The sequence below is a fragment of the Trachinotus anak genome, unplaced genomic scaffold (genome assembly GCF_046630095.1).
Source record: "Trachinotus anak isolate AG129_WGS33_773 ecotype Australia unplaced genomic scaffold, CSIRO_AGI_Tana_v1 ptg000005l, whole genome shotgun sequence".
Taxonomy (NCBI): Eukaryota; Metazoa; Chordata; class Actinopteri; order Carangiformes; family Carangidae; genus Trachinotus; species Trachinotus anak.
The window spans coordinates 1,559,282-1,580,769 of record NW_027273856.1 but is presented as its reverse complement, the minus strand read 5'-3'; the positions used below and the strand labels follow the sequence as shown (position 1 = coordinate 1,580,769).

The 21,488-nt window shown below is 46.3% G+C and overlaps 1 protein-coding gene across 5 annotated transcripts in view; it reads left to right on the top strand.

Annotated features, from left to right (window-relative positions):
* Positions 1 to 21,488, top strand: part of ppargc1a (peroxisome proliferator-activated receptor gamma, coactivator 1 alpha) — a 34,896-nt gene that overhangs the window by 1,409 nt on the left and 11,999 nt on the right. For 2 of the 5 annotated variants that reach the window (XM_071477626.1, XM_071477624.1), the window contains exons 2-7: positions 1,829 to 2,008; positions 15,504 to 15,698; positions 16,718 to 16,843; positions 18,015 to 19,353; positions 20,287 to 20,332; positions 20,532 to 20,605. In XM_071477626.1, coding sequence (XP_071333727.1) covers positions 1,829 to 2,008; positions 15,504 to 15,698; positions 16,718 to 16,843; positions 18,015 to 19,353; positions 20,287 to 20,332; positions 20,532 to 20,605 — 1,960 coding nt within the window. The remainder of the gene's footprint in view (positions 1 to 1,828; positions 2,009 to 15,503; positions 15,699 to 16,717; positions 16,844 to 18,014; positions 19,354 to 20,286; positions 20,333 to 20,531; positions 20,606 to 21,488) is intronic. The other 3 variants (XM_071477628.1, XM_071477625.1, XM_071477627.1) reach the window with 3 other exon arrangements.

Below are 21,488 nucleotides of genomic sequence, written 5' to 3'. Positions count from 1 at the left end.
AGACGCATACTGTCACTTTAGCCAGGATGGAGAGTCTCCTTCACCGTTTGCTGCTGCGATAGCGTTTAGTTGTCTGCCAGTGTCAGTCCAACCAAGCGCGTTTCCTGAACCTCCTCCTTCGATTGCTTGTGTGAAAATGTATGTATTTAGACTTGTGCATGTGTAATAAAACCCTGCTCTTTGCACAACAGAACTGTCATCCATGTCAACAGTCCCTCCTCTAATAATCTTCTCCTAGCGGGTGCTTTTATGTGCGTTGCGTGCGTAAATCAGTGGAGCGCCGTGGTGCGCCCTGATTGTCTCTCTGGCGGCGCTATTTCATTAGTTCACCAAGAAGTCCATAAGATAATTGGGCATCGGACGTCCAGCCTCTGAATATCCTAACAGCTATGTTGTCGTTTTTTCATGCCGTGCCTTGTCAGAGTGGATCATCTCAGGGGGAAGCCTAAGACGCAGCGAATCTGTCCCCTCCGCTGTTGCGGTTGCAGCATAACGGATTTGTCTCATCATAGTTTAAGTCATCGCGTATTCGTGTTGGTGCGTTTCCGAGGACCGATGAACTGTGACACCGGTGTCTGCGCGGTTTTTCCTACTTGGCACAGTATCCGTGTCCCAGCTTTGCCCTGAGCCGAACCCGACTCTCATCTCTCCTCAGTTTGCGGGCCAAATACCTCTCGGCTTCGCCCGAGGATATCTATCATATATCCTGTATCAAGGCTATCCTGTGGTGTTCATACATTGGCTGACGTGCTGTCAACAAAATTAGGAGCGTGTAGCCTCCTCAGACTCCAGTCACAAAGCTATTTTCTCAGGCTTGGATTTGCATGTGCACAGTCACAGAGTGTAAACACGCCTCGACTCCGGCCAGGTTTTTCCTTTAATGATCCCTGTCTATATAGAGCTCAAAGTTTGCAGAAAGGTATGTCTCTGACTGTTGCACATTCAGCTGCTGGTTTCCTGCTTTTGGTTGCATACTGAAATGACTACTTTACCCATAGTGATGAGTGTAATTTTGCTGGATAAAAGCACTTAACACCTTAAACATAAAGGTACAAGGATTGTACTGGTGTAAATATCTGTCATTTAAAAAGATCCTGCAAAATCATCTGAGCCATGTTAACCTGTTGCCCCTTCCACCTCCTCCACTAAAACACCTTTTCACATCACCAAAGTCGCTGCTTGATTTCCAGTCCAGAGCCCCTCGCTTGCAGCCAGAAGAGAGCTGATAATTTGTGTGGGGAGGAAGCAGGAGCAGCTGCTACATACAGTACACATTGGCTAGATTACATAAAAGTGGCTGGTGAATAACAAAATGTCAACAGGCAGCGTTTAGCAGCACAGAGGCCAGCACCGGTGACAGTGCTTGGGGAGTGATGGTGGGAGGACAGAGTGTACTGTGGGTTGAGCAGTAGCAGAGTGGAAACAGGTTGTAGGTTCGCACATTGTGACCTGCAGCTAAGAAAACTGTTCTGTTAATAATCAATAGAGTCATAGTAAGAGAGGCAATAAAGGCTGTATTAATTAATAACAGCCAGCCAGTGTGTCACATGGAAGTGGGAGACATATTCAAAATGATCAGATGGGAGAATTTCGAGCTATATTTTTTAAAGGCGTGAATGAGTTAACTGTATGTTATACGAATGTATGACTTTCCTTTGTTTAGGACTCAGCAGCAGGTCGTAAGAGGACTTTTGACTCTCGTCCAGATTTTCATTCTCCCATTGTTTTCAAGCTTGGCACGACACGTTCAGTGCCTGATTTGCATATGAAGAAGGAGATGTGATTTCTGTCTGACCATCCTTGTTGTCTTCTTCCCCCCTTCCCCCAGTGTGCTGCCTTGGTTGGTGAAGACCAGCCCCTCTGCCCAGACCTCCCTGAACTTGACCTCTCAGAGCTGGATGTCAGTGACTTAGATGCAGACAGCTTCCTGGGTGGCCTCAAATGGTACAGTGACCAATCAGAGATCATTTCCTCTCAGTATGGCAACGAGGCATCCAATCTTTTTGAGGTAAGTATAGCTTATAGTAAATCACAGCATCTTTATCGATATGTTTTTCGGCCTCTGCTTGATTGTACAACATGGCAGGTTACTGTTTCTATTGTGGTGCTATGGAACATCTTTGCATCCACAGTGATTTCATTATATGCCCTCCCATGGGGTCAGGAGGGAGCTGATATAATAACATGCCCTAGCAAACACAACATGCTATCACATTCTTGAATGCGAGCCAAACAAAATGTACACCTGTTACCAGTTTACAAACATGCTTTTACATTGCTCCGAAGTACTAAAGAGGCGATAACGTGAAGAATGATAAGCCCAGGAGAACCTTGGTCCCCTTGTTTAGATCCTGGCCGCGGCGCTGGGCTCCCTTATCAAAACTTTGAGCGTTTATTTCAGCACAGAGTCAGTAACGCCGCACACATCTGAAAGAACACTCCGGTAGTAAACTCTGGACATGCCAGCTGGATTGCAAAACGCTTCTCAAAGGTTAGAGTGTAAAACTTTAATCTTTGCTTCCTCCCTCCTCCCCCTCTCTGGTTTTCTTTCTCCCCGTTTCCTTCTATCCCTCGGTTTCTGACTCTCTCTTTCTGTTCTCACCCAGTGACAAACGAAGTCCACAGAGGGTGATGATCTGGCCAGGGCCATAAAGCCATCGGTCTTGGGACTGAGTTCCAGTCCCCAGTTCATTATAAGCCTTTATCAGTGCCAGAGATAGACAAGAAAGACTGAGATTGGAGGCTTTAGACTCGCCTCAGGAGGAAAAACCCTGCCTGAGAAGGCAGTGCATGTGTGTGTGCGCCTATGGCCCTGTCATGTAGTCACGTTTTTTGGGGTCTTTGCTGTGTTTGTATGTGTGTGTGTGTGTACCTCCTCGGTGGTCTTGCAGGCAGCAGTTGATAACAGACTAAATTCTTTCCACGTTTAACCTCCCCACCACTGCCGCCACCTTTTTCAGAGTCTCTTTATATCAGCACACATTCTACCTCTGTGGACCACCCCTACACACACACAAGAAGGGGAGGGGGGGCCTTAAGTACTAGCTGGTGTGACCGAGGCTCCTCTGTCGTCTGAGAGTGATATGGCTTGCAGCCACCGAGTGGCTCTGGGGATGGATAAAAATACCAATGAGAGTGAATGCATGTGCTTGCGTGTGTGTTTATGTGTGTGTGTGTGTGTGTGTGTGTGTGTGTGTGTGTGTGTGTGTGTGTGTGTGAGAGAGACTTTAAAACACAATGGAACTTAGCACCCACCGAGGACCGTGATGAGGGAGCTAGCTCGGAGCAAGAAGCCGTGTGTGACTTCCAATGTGCGAAGGAGCTTGTATTTGTGTGCCTGCGTGTGCACATGTTCCTGCACACCAGCGTACATGTTTGCATCCACACTAATACTGTACATTGCAGGAAGTGGGTGCTGTTTTCACAAACTCAACAAGCCAGCAGCTATTGTATTATGCTCAGGATATGGAAAGGCTTCAGTTCATCATACGGCAGGACCCAGCTAATCCTACTTAATCTGACAGGGGAAAGTTTGCCGCTCGGCAAGGATCAGAGAGCTAGGGCTGTAGCTGCACTTCCTGTGCCCTCCTGATTGGCCTGTACACATGGTAGAGAAGCATTGGCCAGCTTTAAAGCCTGACAGTGTATTATTTCTCTCTTTTTTTGCATTTTCTCTTGCGTTTACATCCACTTAACGAATCAGTGTGAATTTGTTTGAAGAAAACGCAGGTAGCAGATAGTCAAGGCTGCCCTGAGCAACATGTGTAACAGCTGGGTGCAGCTGTCACACTGAGGCCCCTTTTTTAAACGTCCCCATCAAACAACACACCCTCTGGAAGTTTGAGCTGACTTTCATTAGTTCAAGTAAGTCAGCTGTTGAAAGATTTGCAGCTCAGATGGAAAGACAAACACAAACTGTTTTTTTTGTGCCGAGACTTTTATTCGGGTTAAAGTTCCACATGACACACAGGAGCAAATAAGTAAACACAGTTTGACTTGGTTATACAGTGCAGCTGGGAGCGGAAATATTGCTGTCACATCAGAGGGAGTCTTACTTGCTCATTAGAGGGACAATGGAAATTGTTTACGCGCTGTATAAGCAGTGGAAGTGTGTGTGTATGAACATGGATGAGCGCGTGTTTCTATCAGTGTTGGTGTGTTTTCTGTTCTGTAAGCAGCATACGGTCTTAGATCACAAGCTGTCCCCTGGCTGGCCTTTTGCTCTATTCCCTGCCACTGTCCCAACTGTCCCTGACACGAAATGTGGAGAATGATACACCACACTCCCCCCCCTTCTCTCGAAACACACACACACACACACACACACACACACACATAACAGCTATTGCTCCTGGCACAGTGTGTTTGACACCTCTTCAAAACGGGCCGACCGTGAATGTCCACAGTCTATTTTGGGCTGCAGTTGTTAAGGGGTGGTTACTCCAATAAGGTCCCAATGTACTGCCAAAGATAACAGCATAGAAGCGAGACCCAATTTCTTTTTAACCACAGGTCCCCCGCTCAGATTTCATGTCAAGCTTCAACCATTTTGATTGATGGAAACGTGTCTCGTTGGTTTGGGCTTATTCGGATTCCGATGTGGACATCCCGGTGGCGGTCGCGCTGGGACGTGGCACGGCATATCACACGTATACAGATCAAGGCATTTACAGTTGCGGTGAATCAGTCTACGTGATTATGCAAGAATGTTGGCACAGAGACGACCTTCTGACACGCTGTCGCTGCCGTACCTGTCCTGCTGCGAGATCCTCTGATGATAGATGGACAGGTGGGAAAAAGGGACAAGTGCAGATAGAGAAAAGTGAAACAAAGGGAAGTGCAGAGAAAGACAGACAAGGCCAGCAGATGACAAGACAGACGGACATGTGGACAGATGGGCAGTGAGAGAGACAAACATATAGTCCAGTAGAAGGCTGGACATGTGCCAGAAAATCAAAGCCCATGGATTGAAATAAAAGGTTGTGGGCTTTGCAGGTAGTAAAATAAGATGTTGAGGCTTAAAGCATTACTCTGATATTATATAGGGACTTGCTGTAAGTGTATGCACATGACCACACATGCTGTATATGGGCTGTGCCAGTAATGCAAACTCTTTATACTACTCCGACAGGACGCGGTGTGCGATGGCATCAGACTATCGAAAGGCATTATGGGGTTTTGTCTCGCTTGTTTGTGCCTTCTTGGACAGATGCTCAGGCGCTTATTCTTAAGTAAAGGCAGATTAGATTGATTGGGTCATCTTGAGCAGGCTTTGATAAAACATGCTGTGATAAAAATGTTTTCCTCAGGCAGCTCTTCGTTTCCCCGCAAACACATGTAAGCATTAGATTAGCTCGCACACTTGTTGGCGAGAGGCGCTCCCGTGAGCTGAGACAGGAGCACGCACAAAGTCGTAGACCCCTCTGAGAAGAATCGTCACGCCCACACACGCACGCAAACACACAAACACACAGACAGCACAGGCAGAGACCCTTATTGTCCCTGTTCCTACTCCCTGCTGAATGCCGGTTGCGTTTATTTTGCAAATTTATGCTGACATTTGAGAGTACACCACCCGCACCAGTTCACCGCTCCAGCAAAGGGTGTATGAATTATCATATTCCACTGTATAATATGATTTTCTCAAGTGAGGCTTATTAGAATACACCATACTTTCCTCATCTCAAGTTCCCCCCAGTTTTTACTGTGCTGATACATTGTTTGCACTGTCTGATGGAAGAAATCCTCCATCACTGTAGAACTGAAGCAAACAGCGTTTTCAGACCTGCAGCTATGCCGTTTCAAGATACACAAATGAGAGGGAGCGCAGAAAAGTAGGCGCAGACGTATAGCAGAGAGATGCAGACTTAGGCTGCTCAAGCCCGTGTCATCTTGGAGCGTCTGTCAGATCCACTCCACAACAAGAGCTCTCAAACCGCCGCCCCTCAACACTGTGGGCTCTGCCATCCCGTCTCTTTCTCCCTTCCTCCCTCTGTCTTTTTCGCTCCCAAGGCAAAGCATTTGTTCCTGGCTGATGGGAAGTTGAAGCTGCAGTGGCTAAACAAATATATTCTGGCCTCCAATGGTCGCTTCTGGAAAGGAAAAGCTGGCAGGAGAAAGGGAGCGAGGGGTAAAAAATAAAAGAATAGGGAGCAGGACGGGGGTGGATATGGCCAAAAGAAAAAAAAAAACATTTTTGTCCCCTTTAGGGAATGTTTGGTAAAAGAGGAAGGGAACATCTTTTGGTCTGGCGGTGGCTGCTTGGCTGCCTGTCTAGCTCTCTTCCTCTCTCTCTCTCTCTCTCTCTCTCTCTCACACACACTCACACACACTCAACCTACATTCCCAGTGGGGCCGCTGCTGCTGATTGAGGCATGGTTTGGTGTGCCTGCCCCAGCTGATCCCCTGCCCCCAGCGGATACCCATCTCTCTCATCACGCTGGAGCCACCAATGTGTATGTGTGCATGTGTGTGTGTTGTTCTTTGTGTAATTGAGACACCCTATACAAAGATGAGATAGTGGTGTTCTCCAGCTAGACACAACACTTTCAGCTCTTTCTGTTTTGTGTGTTCGTGTGCATTGGGTGGAAATGACTATTTTTAGTACCTGGGGTAATCTCTGCTAAGAGCCTTTCAGGGCTGTTTCACTTTAACCTGGCCAAAACACTAAGCCAATAATCCACCGCCCCTCCGACTCATACTCTCACACACACACACGCGTGGCAACATGTTGCAACGATACCATGCGATAAGACCAGTCGTCTTTGTATTATTTAATAGTGTACACTTTGGAGTGGCAGGAAGGTACCAACAGTGGACTCCTAGAATGCTTTTATATTCTTCCTTTCATGCAACAAAAAGACAGGAAGTACAAGAGGGTGTTTGCATAGAGATGAAGTGAATTGATCAGAGAGGGTTTCAGGGAGAGGAAGTACAAAGGAGAGAGTGAAAGCAAAAGCCAGTAGTGGGAAAACAGTATGAATAACAGACGAAGAGGGGAAACCTCAACAAAGACAGAGCGAGGGAAGAGGATGGAGAGAGGCCTTCAATCAGTGATTGCCGTAATTCATGGTGAAGCGCTATCAGTCTTGGGCGATAGGCTGCTTCCCCTCTCCAGGAAAGGCCAATCGATCCCAGGTGTGTGTGTGTGAGTGTGTGTGAGTGTGAGTAAATTCCTTGCCAGCATACCCAGCAGTGGCAGTGGCCTTGGCCAGCCCGTCTGCTCTGGTAGTTTGCCACTTTCTGTCAATCTCTGTGAGTTTGTAACACAGCTTCCAGAGAACTTTGTTGAATCTGGACAGTAATGAATAATTCAGTTGACAAATGATCTCTTTTAGCAATGAATTAAAAAGCAAGTTAATGCAGTTATGGGAGAAGCTGGTAGATATTAAAGAGTAACTTAATACCACACTGAAAAGAAGTGTTTTAATGTCTAATGGTGGCATCTTTGACCACACCCAGCATCACTGATGGATGTAGCTGGGTGTGAAATGTGTTCTGTTGCACCTCACCTCATATGTCATGGAGTGCACCGGTATATCACTGCAGCAAGTTAAACCAGACCAGCATCTGCTGGTGTATTCAGGCTCTGCAAGTTAGCTCTGATTAGCCCAGAGGGTCTTTGTGCAACAGCCAAGGAAGTCATGATTCTTCTCTTCTATTAGATTGAAAAAAAACATTTGTTCAGTCTTTGATTAGAATCTTTTCCCCATGTTTCATTTTCTAAAATTTTAGGTAATGTAATTTTTACACATCTTTGGCCATGTGCACTACAGTCTTGTTACTGTACATGTAAAAGACTAGTTTTCCCAGGTTGAGAGTCTATTTTTAAAGAGCTTTGTCATCCATGCAGAAAAACCCCCATTCTAACTAAGCTTTATGATGTGCACTGCATGCTTATACCTCCAGCTTATTTCCCCCCTGAAGCATTTAAGTCTGCACAGGCTTCAAATAGTTCAAGAGGCTCTCCAAGGCTCTGCTGATGCATGAGTGACTGGATGCTTGGATGACTCACTTGCTGCCCAATCAGTAGCTCCTGAGCCTCAACTGAAAGCAGAAGCTTTTGCAGACATTTGATCACTGCAGATAGAAAACATTCCTTCCACTGTACTTTTTGCAAAACAGAAACTTTTGTGTATAGATATAGTATTTGGTATAGAATAAGACTGGAAGAAAAGGCAGTCAGAAGGAAATGGGAATGTCATAGATAGATAAGGTTGGAGTGCAAAAAAGAGAGGGGTTTATACACAGTCCGAAACAACTCCTGTGCTTAATACAGAATTATACTGTGCACGTAAATGTGATTATTTGGCATTATCACAGTTAAAGCAAGCATGTTTCTTATCAAGTGAATTGTAAAGTCTGTGTATTGGGAAATTGTGCAGTGGGATAAATCTGCTGCACGTATCTGCCCTGATAGTGCTGTTGACCCCGGGAAGTCGACAGCTCTAAAATTGTCTGCTTGTTAAGCTCTTTCCAGGAGACCATTTTCAGGCTGTGCTGTGGTCAGCCAAACATCTTTTCATATGGCTGTGGGCTGTGTTGTATAATAACTTGATGGGCAGATCGGGAAGGGATTTTGAGTGCTGGACGCTTGTCGTCAAGTGGTCAATGGCCATTGATCACTCTGCATTTGGCAGACATTGCACAGTGCACTAGTGTGTGCAGGTGTGGTGAGTATGCTCAGCTCAATGTAAGCTGTGAAAAGCGAGCCTATCCAAACTAGAGGCAACATTATCAGTATTCCACGGAGAATAGATCCTAGATTAAGATGAAATACAGCTCAACATTCGCTGTTGATGCTACAAAGAAAGGCTCTGAGAGCTCTCATGCCCCCCCTCACCGTTTCTCATAGTATCCCTGCTTCACGTCAATGGTTGCACGATTCCTTTGATGTGTTTTCATTTCTTTACTTGTAAAGATAGGCGCATCCCCACATCGTTACCACTCACACAACAAGCAAAGGCCTGTGAAGTGCTCCGTGTTTGACCACTGCTACCACACGTGCTGCACATACACATATGGCACTTGAAAGTGTGCAAGGAAAAAAAAAAAAGACCTGCTCAGATAACATTTTCACAAAGTCACGACACGGATAAGAGGCATACACACTGCAGTGGCAGCCTCCTACCTGGATCCAGGAGCGACAAGGCACTCACTCGCACAGCACACAGAAGTCAAGGTAAAAGATAATGCGTTTATTTAGTAATCAGCAAATAGCTTTTATGCAGTGGGTAAGTGGTGAAGCCTGTGAGGCTTTGATAAGATCGTTTGCTTTCAGGTGTTTCCCTGTGGCACAGCGTATGCCATTGAGTGCAAATTGAATAGGGTGACCTTCTTAGCCGCAGAATCACATTGACTGCATTTCCCCCAAAAGATTCTGCCATTTCAATCACCATAAATTTGCGACTTTGCGTCCGCTGCCATATGCACAAACACATGCATGCAAGAACTTAGAATAAAAAGGTGACATAGAAACACAGCTACTGTTTGAGACCCTGTGAACCACTCTATCTTGTCCACTATACCCTGGCTCTCCTTGCATTGGCATCTTTCCGAGGAAGACATTACTGTGACAAATGAAACTCCGCAAACCCTCAATGGGCTTGGCAGGCCCCGAAAGGTCAGGAGCTGCATTTGTGTGCAGTTGTGCGTGTGTGTGATTGTGAGTGTATAAAGGTGGTGTCAGTGGCGGATAATAACATTGAGTCCTCTGCAAAAAAACAAGAAGTTCTGGTCCATTCTGCTCTCCTTACAAATCTATGTAAATGTCAAAACCAAAGTGACAGCCTTCTTTGTGGGTGTAATTGTTTTATAGACAGCTACTCTTGACTTCTGATGGCAGACCTGCATTCCAGCCAGGAAATGTGGCAGTGTCCATTTAGCAAGATGAACACTGGAAGCATTCCCTGTGCTCCTTTTTTCTGTCTCTCTCTGCACTCAGTCTGTCCCCCTCCCTGTGTTCCTCCAGCACATTATCAACAGAGTAACAGTATGTTCAAAGGCCCCATGCCTAGTGGTGCACATTCAGAGCTGCCGACTTAAGCAAATAGCTATTTGCATGCCATTAGGCGAAAAAAGCAGAGGGAAGCACCATTCCTCATCCCATCTCTGCATCTAGCTGAATATTCCTTATTCCAGACTCCAAATCTCTGCTTTTCTCCCCTCCCCCTCCCTCCCCCACTGTGACCGTCAGAGCAAGTCGGAGGCAAAGCAATCACAGCAATCAGTGTTTTCTCGTGCCAGGCCGATTGGGAAGTAGCTGCCAAAACAAAAGAGTGAGTGTCCAGTCATTATGATGGTGTGTGATTCTGTGGTGTTAGCAAATGGTTGCTTGGACCATCTGTTGGAGGGCTGGAGTAGGAATACAGCAGCAGATAGATGTGGAAGCTCCACCAGGACATATCGGACCTATCGAATCGACTCTGGTTGTGTGTGCTTTTTTCTGAAAAGTACACAAGTCGACTGCATGATTTTTGACCCGAAGTTAGACAGAAAGGGCCTGTTTGGTCTAAAGGCATGTGACAGCCTCAGCTGATCTCAGCAGATGTGTGACAGAGTTCAGGTGGTTAGTTCGAGCAGCAGGGTTACCAGTCAAAGGATTTTTCCACAGAGAAGTAGAAAGAACAGCACTGTTAACATCCCTTGGGTAGGTGTCTCAATTGGATCTGGTCTCTGTCAGGATGTGTAACAACAGTTCTCTTTTCTGTCTCTGGCTCAGTCTCACACACTCACTTCCAGATATCTCCTCTTCTCACTTTCTCTTCTCCCCTGTCTTTCCCCCCACCAGCTCATCTGATAGTGCTCTAACAGTCTCAAATGGTTCCCAGGAGATGCATCATCTCTGCACACACGCATCCTGGTCCTCATTGATAGGTCGCACCGTTTCCTCACTGAGTTATAACTCACGTAGCCTTCTAAACTGAGACAGACATTTGGCATGTAAGCAGTCAGCCTCTGCACCAGCACTTATTCTTCAGTCGGAGAGCTGCCATTTTTGTTTAAACGGAGGCACAGAATAGTGAATTCCTGCCAGGGCCGAGGGATTATCACAAGGCCAGTTGTGGTATTAAAGCTTAGTAGGATGGAAAAGCCTAAAATCAGCTGCTTGGTGTTTGTCCCCTATTTACAGGGAACAAGATTTCACAACTTACCCCTCAAACCATCATGATACACCAGAATATACACTGAGCACAGTAGAGGAGAGACAGGTGAGCTAAATATACAGTGACTTTTGTGTCCAGAACATGTAGTCCCCAGGATCATTTGCTTAAGGAATAGTTTCAGAATAACGAGATGCTCTATTGGCGATGTAGTCGGACGGAAAACGAGAGCCAACAGGAGCCCTCAGCTTGCTGCGATGTGCTGCAAAGCCCTGACCACAATGGAGGTTTAACATTTAGTTTTATGATTTGGAACACTGTCGGACTGAGCCACCACAGCCTCACACACACACACACAGACACACTGAGGGACTTAACAGTGTTATGTATGGTTTCATTGCTCCGTATAGGCCATAATCACCCTCTCTCCATCTCAGTAAGCTCATGCTAAATGACCAGACATCTCTAGTGGCTGCCATGATTTGTCTCTCCGCCGTGCATCGTGCCATACCTTAACCCTCCGTGCCTCTCTTTCCTCCCTCCTTCCCCGCTGCCATATGTTGTGCCGGTGTGACCGGCCGACGTGTCAGGCCTGACTAACGCCTTAACGGCAAGGCTGACTTTGATTTATTTCCTCTGAAATCTGGGGGCCGGGGGTAATAACACAGAATGACATTATTTGTTTATCAAATCCAAGGCTGCTTTTCTTGGCAGAGTCAAGATGTGACGGCTTGATACCACCACCACCACTACCCCCATTCGCCACACACACTTCTACCCAGCACAATGTCTGACTGTGGCATGATTAGAAGGTCTGTCAAGTGGCTTAACCTCATCCGATGGAATGCTTGTGAAACCTGACAGAGCAGAGAGCAGACAAAAAAGATTGAGATGAAGCAACGCAATTAAATTGTCAAAACACAGATTTAACCCCACTGTGCAATTTGAGGGCCAGTTTATTAAGAGTGTTTTCTGTCTGAACTAACTGGTTGCTATTCCTCTATTTGGAGAAAGAGAGAGGGAAAGAGGGAGCAAAAAGAGACAGTGAAAATAAACAGTACTTTAAATACCAGATGACCCATTTAATGGGAGATATTTTATCTTCCCACATCCAGAGTCTGTCTCACTTGTTCTGCCTCTCATTTGAAGATAACGCCGGGGCTGTTTCGCCTGTTGAAACTTCATCTTGGTGTTATTCAGTGATCAGGTCTATCATGCTGGCACTTTCACAACACATTTGGTTCCTTTTAACATGTAAATGATGCATTGCCCGGAAAAGCTCGTTAAAATTTGATCCCTGGCAAATTTGCTCAGGAGCTTGGAATCCTCAAGAAGCAATTAGCAGATTTAATTTGGCTATTTGCCCCAGTGTTCAGAAGTGAGTATTTGTTTAAAACAGCACCTTCACCTTCAGTTATCAGCTGCGTGAATAGTATCTCCTGGAACACAATGCTCTGCTATGGAACTCAATAAAAAGAGTTAAACGCAAGGACAATCTCAAAGACAGCCAGCCTGATAACAAAAGGGCCTCACCTAATAATGAACAACTGGAGTTGGCTTTTTTTTCTCTGATGTGGGGAAGCTGGGGTGAAGGAGGGGAGAGAGAGGCCCTGCCAGCACTTGCCAGCATGTTTTATGGCTAATTGAAGCATTTGGAATAAAAAAGGCTCAAAATGGCACCCTTTAGAATTGGAGCGGGGTTAATATATTGTGATCCCACAATTAGCCCAGGATTGTTAAGATCTCTTTAATTCGGTGAGGTCCATTAAGCGGGATGGGCGAGAAAGTGCTCCCACCGAGACAATTTTTCTCGTCTCCCTTTGTTCTTCCTGCCCTCTTTTTCTCTCAGCAGCTGCTGTAGTAATCAATATAAGTGGACATGGCTATAAGCAGGTTGCCAGGTTATCCTGGCTCACCCCCTTTGGGTGCCATAGCTCCTGAAGTCCCCCCACACAGAGATTTTGTTTATAAATATACAAGTGGCAAGTGAGTCAGTGGTAGTAGATTGACTTTGGCGCGGAAACTCTGCAAGGTGTGGTCCTTCAGCTGGCATGGAAAAGCTCGCCCTCCTGGACAGGAGTATTAGATCATGCTCTCTCCGGAGTAGAAACGATCAGTGAGGTTTGCTCTTTACCCCAGTTTCTCAAATCCCCACTTGGCCCTTGAGTGCCTCCACTAGAGCCACAGCAGCGGCTGCAGCATGATCGTCACGACTCAAGGTTTTACAAGTGTCTCTTTCAGAATATGAGAGTCCCTTCTGGGTTATCTTTGGGGATACAGTGTGCCTGTGGGAGCTTGCCAATTGGTGGAGTTTTTTGAAACAGGATTGAAATCACTACATTCGAGTTTGCCACTGCATAAGAAATTCCCCAATCCTTTCCAAACCATGACATAATGAAACTTGCACAGCCCTCTCAACTTTTAATATAACTAGTGTCACAATGTGGCATAGACTGAAATTTCTACAGAATGTATAGGTTTGATCTTGTTCTGGAGAGGTGAATAAAGCCACACCTAAATGCAGCATTGCTTGGATGGTTGCTTAGGTTGGACCTAAACAGATGGCTGGCTCATTAAACACTCATTTGTGATAATCTAAAATGATCCTACTTTCAATTTCTCATGCGAGGGTATATGTTTGGGCTAAGAAAAGGCTCTGGCTTTATCAGCAGTTAATACCTACCCGCTTAATGCTCAGGTAATAACTTGGGATGCTGGAAAATAGTGAGCATTTCAGTAGCACAGGGTTCCAGCACAGTGGATTTGAAGCTCCTTGCAAGTAATTAAACAGCATGCCACCTCATACAGAGCAATTTCCTGCAAGGCATTTGCTTGCCAGTGCGCCATGGCCCCAGTCTACATCGTGTTATCTCTGTGAAATATGTCCCCTTTATCATTTTTTAATAATGACTGAGTGCTCATGTTGTTAGGAGAAAATCTACTCAATGAGCATCAGATTAACGTTTTACTCATTGTTAGCTAGCTAACTGAACGTCCAAGATATCTGTGTCATCTTTAAATGAAAATTGGAGGGGGTAAAGCATTAAAATGGCCACTATCTCATTGGTGAATCCAAAGCTGCTCCAAAAGTGCCATCCATGGTGGGTGTGTAATTGTGTAAAATCAGTGGGGTAGACAGAAACAAGCAGGCGGGTAAATTTTGTGCATGTGGGATTCTGAGTCTTAGAGGCATGGTGCTGGTATCTGAGAGGCTGGTGGCCCCTTCGGCATAATGATGGCCACACGCCGTTGCCGAGCGATGATAATCCTGCCGTGTGCATAAAGGGATTTGTTCTTGTTGGGCTGGCCACAGAACGTCCCGGGGTGACGACGCTGTTTATCTTTCCGCTGTCTTAAAGTCCCCTGGGCTTTTATGGCCCTGGAACTTACAGTTCCTGTTGTCACTTGTCACAAGTTGTCACTTGTCTGTGCAAAGGCAGAGTCGCGTGCACACACAAACACACACTCCTTTGTCAAGCAAGCTGCATTCCTCTCACTTTTAATATCTGTCTATATGCATTCTCTCTACTCTTGTTTTTTTCACTACTCACATGCATAGTTATTATCCCCAGTGAACCTCCCATGTTGATAGCTGGCAGCTCACATCTCTCTTTTCCCCTCACTCTCAGTATCCATCTCTATATATTCATCTCTCCATCGCTTTATTTCTCTCACACACACACACGCACTTCTAATCTCGGCCATTAAACAGCCAGCTGCAGCGAGCAAACAACTCCTCTGGTACATCAAAGACGAGCTGAGTGGCAAGAACAAGGTTTATTTTTCCTGAAATGTTGATGGTAACTTCCCGGCCATTGTGAACATCAGCTGTTATGCCAACATTTTAAATACATCACATTTCGTTAGAATTAGTGGGTGGTAATTCTCCTTATCTGAGGATTGCCTGCAAACATCTTGTCGGCAAGCTGATCGTCTCTCAGTTCTTTGGCATAAGAGAGACAAGAGTCGACTTCCGCCCATTGTTTCCTTTACCCCCACAGACCACTCCATACCGCAACCCACCTCAACCTGTTCCTGTTCTCCCTAGGTATTTGCTACTTGTCAGCCCAGGTAATGGGTTTCTTGGGGGAGATATTATTTTGGTCCAGTAAGCTATGTGTTTAAAATATGAGTGACAGGCTTGACTCACTTGCACACAGAGAGAATTTTGTTTTTAAAAAGATTGCCCAAATAGCGCCAGCTCAGCTGCTGCTGCGAAAAATAAAAAATCGAGAAAAAAATCTTCCCACTTTATTAGCGATGAAAGTCTGCATGCAACCGCCCACCACCTTTACTTCCCTGAAGAAAAAAAAAGAGATGCAACTTTCCCAGACTAAAATGTCCTATTTTCTCTGTCTCTGTTTTTCTGTCTCTGTCTTCCCCCCTTTTTGCTCTCCTAAGAAGATAGATGAAGAAAATGAGGCCAACTTGCTGGCAGTGCTTACAGAGACCCTGGACAGCATCCCGGTGGATGAGGACGGATTGCCTTCGTTTGAGGCCCTGGCAGATGGGGACGTGACCAATGCCAGTGACCGGAGCTGTCCCTCCTCCCCCGACGGCTCGCCACGCACCCCAGAGCCTGAGGAGCCTTCCCTGGTATGACCAACAGCTCCTCCTCCTCATTATTCTCCCATTACCACCACTACAGGGTCAAAACATATGTTGTTCCTGAGACCTGACCTCCAACCCCGCACACACTCTTTCTTTTTTGCCAGTCAGTGGCAGACACCAGATAAGACTCTTCAACAAGACTGGGCAACCGAAGCTGGCCATTTATCTGTTAGACTTCAGGACTCGGCTGTGCCCAAGCCACACCATGTGCTCACTGTATGTGCAGTCAGAGCATGAAAGAGATACAGATGCTGGGAGGAGGGAAGTAAATGGAATGGATCAGTGTGTTTGCTGCTCATTGATAATTACGTAGCAGTGCAATTGTGGCGCTGGTTCACTGATATGAAGGCTGTGGTGAGGCCAACTATGGTTGACACAGTGCCACAAGCCCTGAAATCAAGCTGGTACGTAATGAAAATAAGGGGGGAAAGAAATCTATCTCATCTCATCTGCTCTCAGTTGGCCTCAAGTAATCCCCCCATGCCCCAGTCATCTTCTTTGGCAAAAAGACAGGCCTGTCAGTAAGACGTCAGCTTACCTTTATGCTTCCTTGTTTATTTAACACATAACCACAGCATCTGGGCATTTCTCTAGCTGAAAGACTTTGACCTAAAATGTTCTGTTATGTTCCGTTATAGTCCATTTTATTCCATGCCGGTCCCTTCCCAGTGACCTTTACTCACATGCCTGAGTGTGTTTTTTCCATCACATTTGAGAAGCCTGTCTTTGTGTAGACAAAAACACCTGCACAGGCAGAAAAACTACTCAACTTGTCCTGTCACATACTAATAATTGCTCAACAATCTGTAATCTTTCAGATGTGTCAGTGATTTTATCTTTTGTAGCTGCATTCCCAGTCTCTTCAGCTTGTACGTTTACAAAGCACAGGCTTTCTAATTGAAAGAAAATGGTCATTTGCATAACCCCCCCCCCCCCCCCCCCCCCCCCCTCCGTCTTTTCCCTCCTTCACCACTTTCTCTTGTTCTGTTTGGGTCCATTCGCAGCTGAAGAAGCTCCTTCTGGCACCCGCAAACTCCCAGCTCAGCTATAATCAATACACAGGTGGCAAGGCACAGAACCATGCAGCCAGCAGCAACCACCGGATCAGACCACCACCTGCCGTCGTCAAGGTAGGGACACACACAAACACACACACGCACACACAAACAAATACATGCACTGCCATGCTGTTTCTCTCATGTACACACATTTTTTTTTTTTGTTCCCGTTTGTTTATCTCTCTCACTCTGTTCTTCCTCTCTCTGGTTGCTTGCTCTCCCTCCCTCTCACTCTTTTCTTGTTTTGGTGGCCGCCTTTAGAAGATGTTAGACTGCTGCTCTAGTCTACTCTCCCAGGGGGCCATCTCGTAATGAAAACAGGCTGATTGCTGTTGGGCTTTCCAGGCGAGGCATCGGCACCGTTGTCTCATTAGCTCCACCACTTATCCGCCTTGGTATGGTGCCTTTTGGAAAAAAAAAAAAAAAAAAAAAAGTAACAGCGACAGGCACTCTTGTGGCAAGATTGATGCCTTGAGATGACAAGATCAAACTATCAGACTTCATGTTCTCATTAGATGGCTCTCAAAAGAATTTTTCTCTAAAGGGGTGTGGTTGATTGAGATGAAATTTAGTCAGTGTAAGTATCATACGTTCATGAATGTGAATAAATAAAGTATATGATTTTAGTAATATGTTTATATTTCATGTGAGAGCTTGACATGTTGTATGTTCGGCCTCATTTAAAGCTTATAGCACTTGATCTTTTGCTCTTGTTTGGGAAAATGTCTCTGTTATACATTCCCTCCCCTTAAAATCTCTGAATGTAAAAAGCGTCTGTATGATCACACTGTGTGGTAAACACAACACAGACACATTTGTGTGTGCTGTGCGTACTATGTTTGTACATGTAGTGCGTCAACCCTCCTCACAGAGTCTATTTTCATACCGTGCCTTTGAGTCATCCATTTCTGGAGCACAGCGAATGAGGACTCCCGGAGGACATGGTGTGCGTACAGAGTGGCGCGGTGGTGCTCGGAGGGCCACGCAATTAAGATGATGGGCGGACCGCACTCCCACCATCGCCTCCCAGACAGTTGGGCAACCGCTGTGCTCAGGCTGTCTGAGTTGCTCCTTTAGCCTCTCTCTCACGCTGTCTCTCTCTGCTTTCATTTTTGTGCCAAATAAAGCACATCACATTTTTCACAACTGGACCAAGTGCACTGCGCTCCGAACAGTGAGCGAAAGTTTTTTTCAATCAAACCTAATACTTTTCTCTTCCTCTCTCTCTTGCTGTGCTGCACAGACGGAGAGCCCCTGGAATGGCAAAGCAAGAGGGGGCTCCAGCCAACAGAACCGCCCGGTGAGGCGGCCTTGCACTGAGCTGCTGAAATACCTAACGGCCACCGATGACATCCTGCTCCACACCAAAGCCAGTGAAGCCAAGAGCACGTGGGGTGGTGCCAGTGGCAGGGACAAGAGTGGCCTGGGTCTTGGCGCCTCTTCCTCCTCCTCGTCGCCATCCTCGTCATCCACCTCCTCGTTCTCCTCCCTCTCCTCTACCTCCTCTTCATCTTCCTCCACCACCTCCAAGAAGAAGTCAGCTGTGCCATCTCAACAACAGCAGCAACAGCAGCAGCAGCAGCAGCTGCAGCAGCATCACCAGCGAGGTGAGAGCCGGGCTGCAGGCGAGTGTAGTGTGGCTGGTGTTGGGGCTGGGAAGTGGCAGCGTTGCACTCACGATGGCAGTGTTGAGGAGTCGGAGGGTGCTTCTATCCCTGTCGGCCACAGAACCTCCACCTGCGGCCATGCCCGCCCCAAACTGGAGCCCAGTGAAGAAGGAAGGCCGCCAGGCAATGTGGGCCGTCTGGCCGCCGCTAGGTTTATTAGGTATATGCATTCTTATTCCCTCCCTCCCAGAGAGGTGAGTCACAGCTGTGAGCATTGCCGAGAGGCTGCGGGCGCCACTCAGGCTAGTGAGGGCTTTGGCAGGCAAGGCCGCAGTAGCAGTGGTGGTGCCAGCCGTGCATCACACAGGCACATCACAGTGACTATTAGGAAAAGAGATGAGAAGCCGGGGCACCCCTTACTTAGCCAGCTGCTCACCTCCAAACAGAGGCCTGCTCAGTATCGGGCCCACCTTCTCCCACCTCAGATCACCCCTTTACCCAGCACTCAGGGCAAATTAGCAGGTAAGAGGTCTGAGAGTCCAGCCCAGGCTGTTGCAAAGGTGGAGGAGGAAGAGTTCAGAGGAACCACTGATGTTAGAAACTGGGGAGTAAATCAGGCTGAAGAGCCTGACTCAGGGCCCCTGTTGTCACCTCTTGCCTTAGATCTAGAGAGCTGGGTTAGCCAGTCAGATCCAGATCTAGACATGGGCTTTGGACTAGAGCTGGGGTGGCCAATCCAGGGGGGCTATGGGGAGGATGTTGACCATGATGATGATGATGATGGTGTTGATGATGATGATGATGACCATGTCATGGGCAGCCCCGCAGCGGTGCTCTCACAGGGCCCACCAAGCCCACTCTTCCCCGATACTAGAATTGCAGAGCCCACCCCTCCCTGCATCATACAAGGGCAAGGGCACCCACACAGACAGGCACTCAGCGAGCACCCCGACGACCAGGGCCTCCCGTTGTTAGGTAATCATGACTGCATCCCCCCCACTGGCCTTATCTCTGCTCTCTCTTCTCCCTCTCCTGCTCTAACCACTTCCCAGTTTGACTTCACAACTAACCCCTATTCTAATTCGAATCTAACAGTCATTTTGAGGGCATAAACAACAATGACAACAAACAGCCTGCTAGCCAATGCTTTTTGCTAGTCCCGTAGGCATTCTTTTTCAATTGAAATCGAGTGAAGTTAAAAAAAAAACAACAAAAAAAAAAACAAAAATGGAGGGGGTGGGAAAAGGGGCGAGCCTTGTCTTGCTACTGTACGTGCTGTATTCATAAAGTCGACCCTTGAACCATCTTTTGCTGATTGAGCTGAGTGTGCTGAATATGTACATTTAGACTCAGAGCCCGGGTGCTGCTCTTTAGCGTCGTGCTACTAAAGCCACGTTCCCTTAGCTGGAGCACAAGTCGGCCAGAGCCTCGGGCAACTGCACAAGCTTCCTTGACTCTCCTTTCTTCCTTCTTTTTTCCCCTCCTCTGCTGTTGGTGCATGCGTTTATGACTTTATTGTCCAGGGAGGGGCTCACCCACTGTCATGTGTCTTGTTTGTGGCATCGTCTCTCTGTGTCTTTATTCCATTTTGATTTGTTTGTTGTCTTGAGCAGGGTATGTCTGTGTCTAGACACCTGTGAAACATGTACCATCACTTCATCCTGCCTCACAGAGTGAACAGTCTATCCTCAGAGAATAAATTGTTAAAACGGGGTCAATCTAAAAGATATGCTTTGTACACTAGTGTCCATAGCAGGACTTTCTAACCAGGGATGGGTTTTTATTCAGTAATATTTGCATATAATGCGCTAGTTTGAGATTAATAGTTGCAGAATGTGGACCTGTTCTCTTCTGCCATGAGTGTTATAACTAGATCAATAATTACCCATGCTCCTTTGTGTTCTGCAGCCAAACCAACCACCTTGCCACTTCCTTTGACCCCAGAGTCTCCAAAGTAAGTGTGAGAAGTTTTTCCACATTATTCTAGGCAAAAAGCAGCCACAAACTACAGAAAAAAGTCAAAGACGACTCTATAGACTAGCATCCAAGTTGAGGCATTTTTGTGACTCATTTCCATTTCTTAGATCACAAAAGCTTGTAGAGACTCGCTTTCACCTGAGAGGTAAAATGTTGCACTTTTTTTTGTCTTCCAGTGACCACAAGGGATCACCGTTTGAGAACAAAACCATTGAACGCACATTAAGTGTGGAGATTGCTGGAACCCCAGGTGAGCACACTTTTCTGCTTATTTAAAATGCATGAAGTTATTGTTATGAAAAGACTAGTCCTTACCTTCCTCTTGGTCTTACCCTCCCCCTTGCAGCTAGTAATGGGTTAACTGTGGCTTTTCCAGCATCTTGATAGTTCCATCACAGTTCAAAGTTCAAGGTGAAGGCATAGGGGAACATTTATGTGCTTGAGTATTGATTAGGCTTTCCAATCTCTTCAGGGTTTATTAGCAAACCCCTCCCATCCTCCACCATCTCCCCTCCCCTGTTACTGAAGCATTAATATGCTTTTCGTCTTACTCCATCAGATCCTAATGCGCTCTGACTGACAGCTTACTTAGCCTACACATCATAGGAAAATTGAAATGGCAGTGTTATTGTTTTAAATGGTTTTGCCATATAATTCAGTTTTGCTCTTATGATCTGTGTCGTCCTCCCTTTACACCACAAGCCATACAAGCAATTTGATCAACTGGGGGTCGTTTTCTAATGTTAAGACTGCTGTATGGAGTCAGTGTGGGGTTTTTTATTCACATCATTGGCATCATCCTTTTGTGTTATTGAGATGTAATTAACTACATCAGAAGAAAACTATAGGTGAAAAGACAAATATGAGGAGAAGCTCAGTGAAAGCTGCAGAACTGGGGATCAAGTCACTCTTTCTCACTCTGTGCAAATTATGTCAGTAATCCCCCTTCCGCTCCAGATTAATCATCTATGGTCAATAAAAAAAATGGCTGCCCTTTAGCCTTTCATGCTGTGTGATGTTGCACTGGTTTCTTTGGGTATTCATTTACCAACAAGGGAAATGGTCCTCAGACATACCTCATGCCCTCTACTTAGCTCTTGCGGGGGATGGAAATGTATGGCACATCAGAGCCC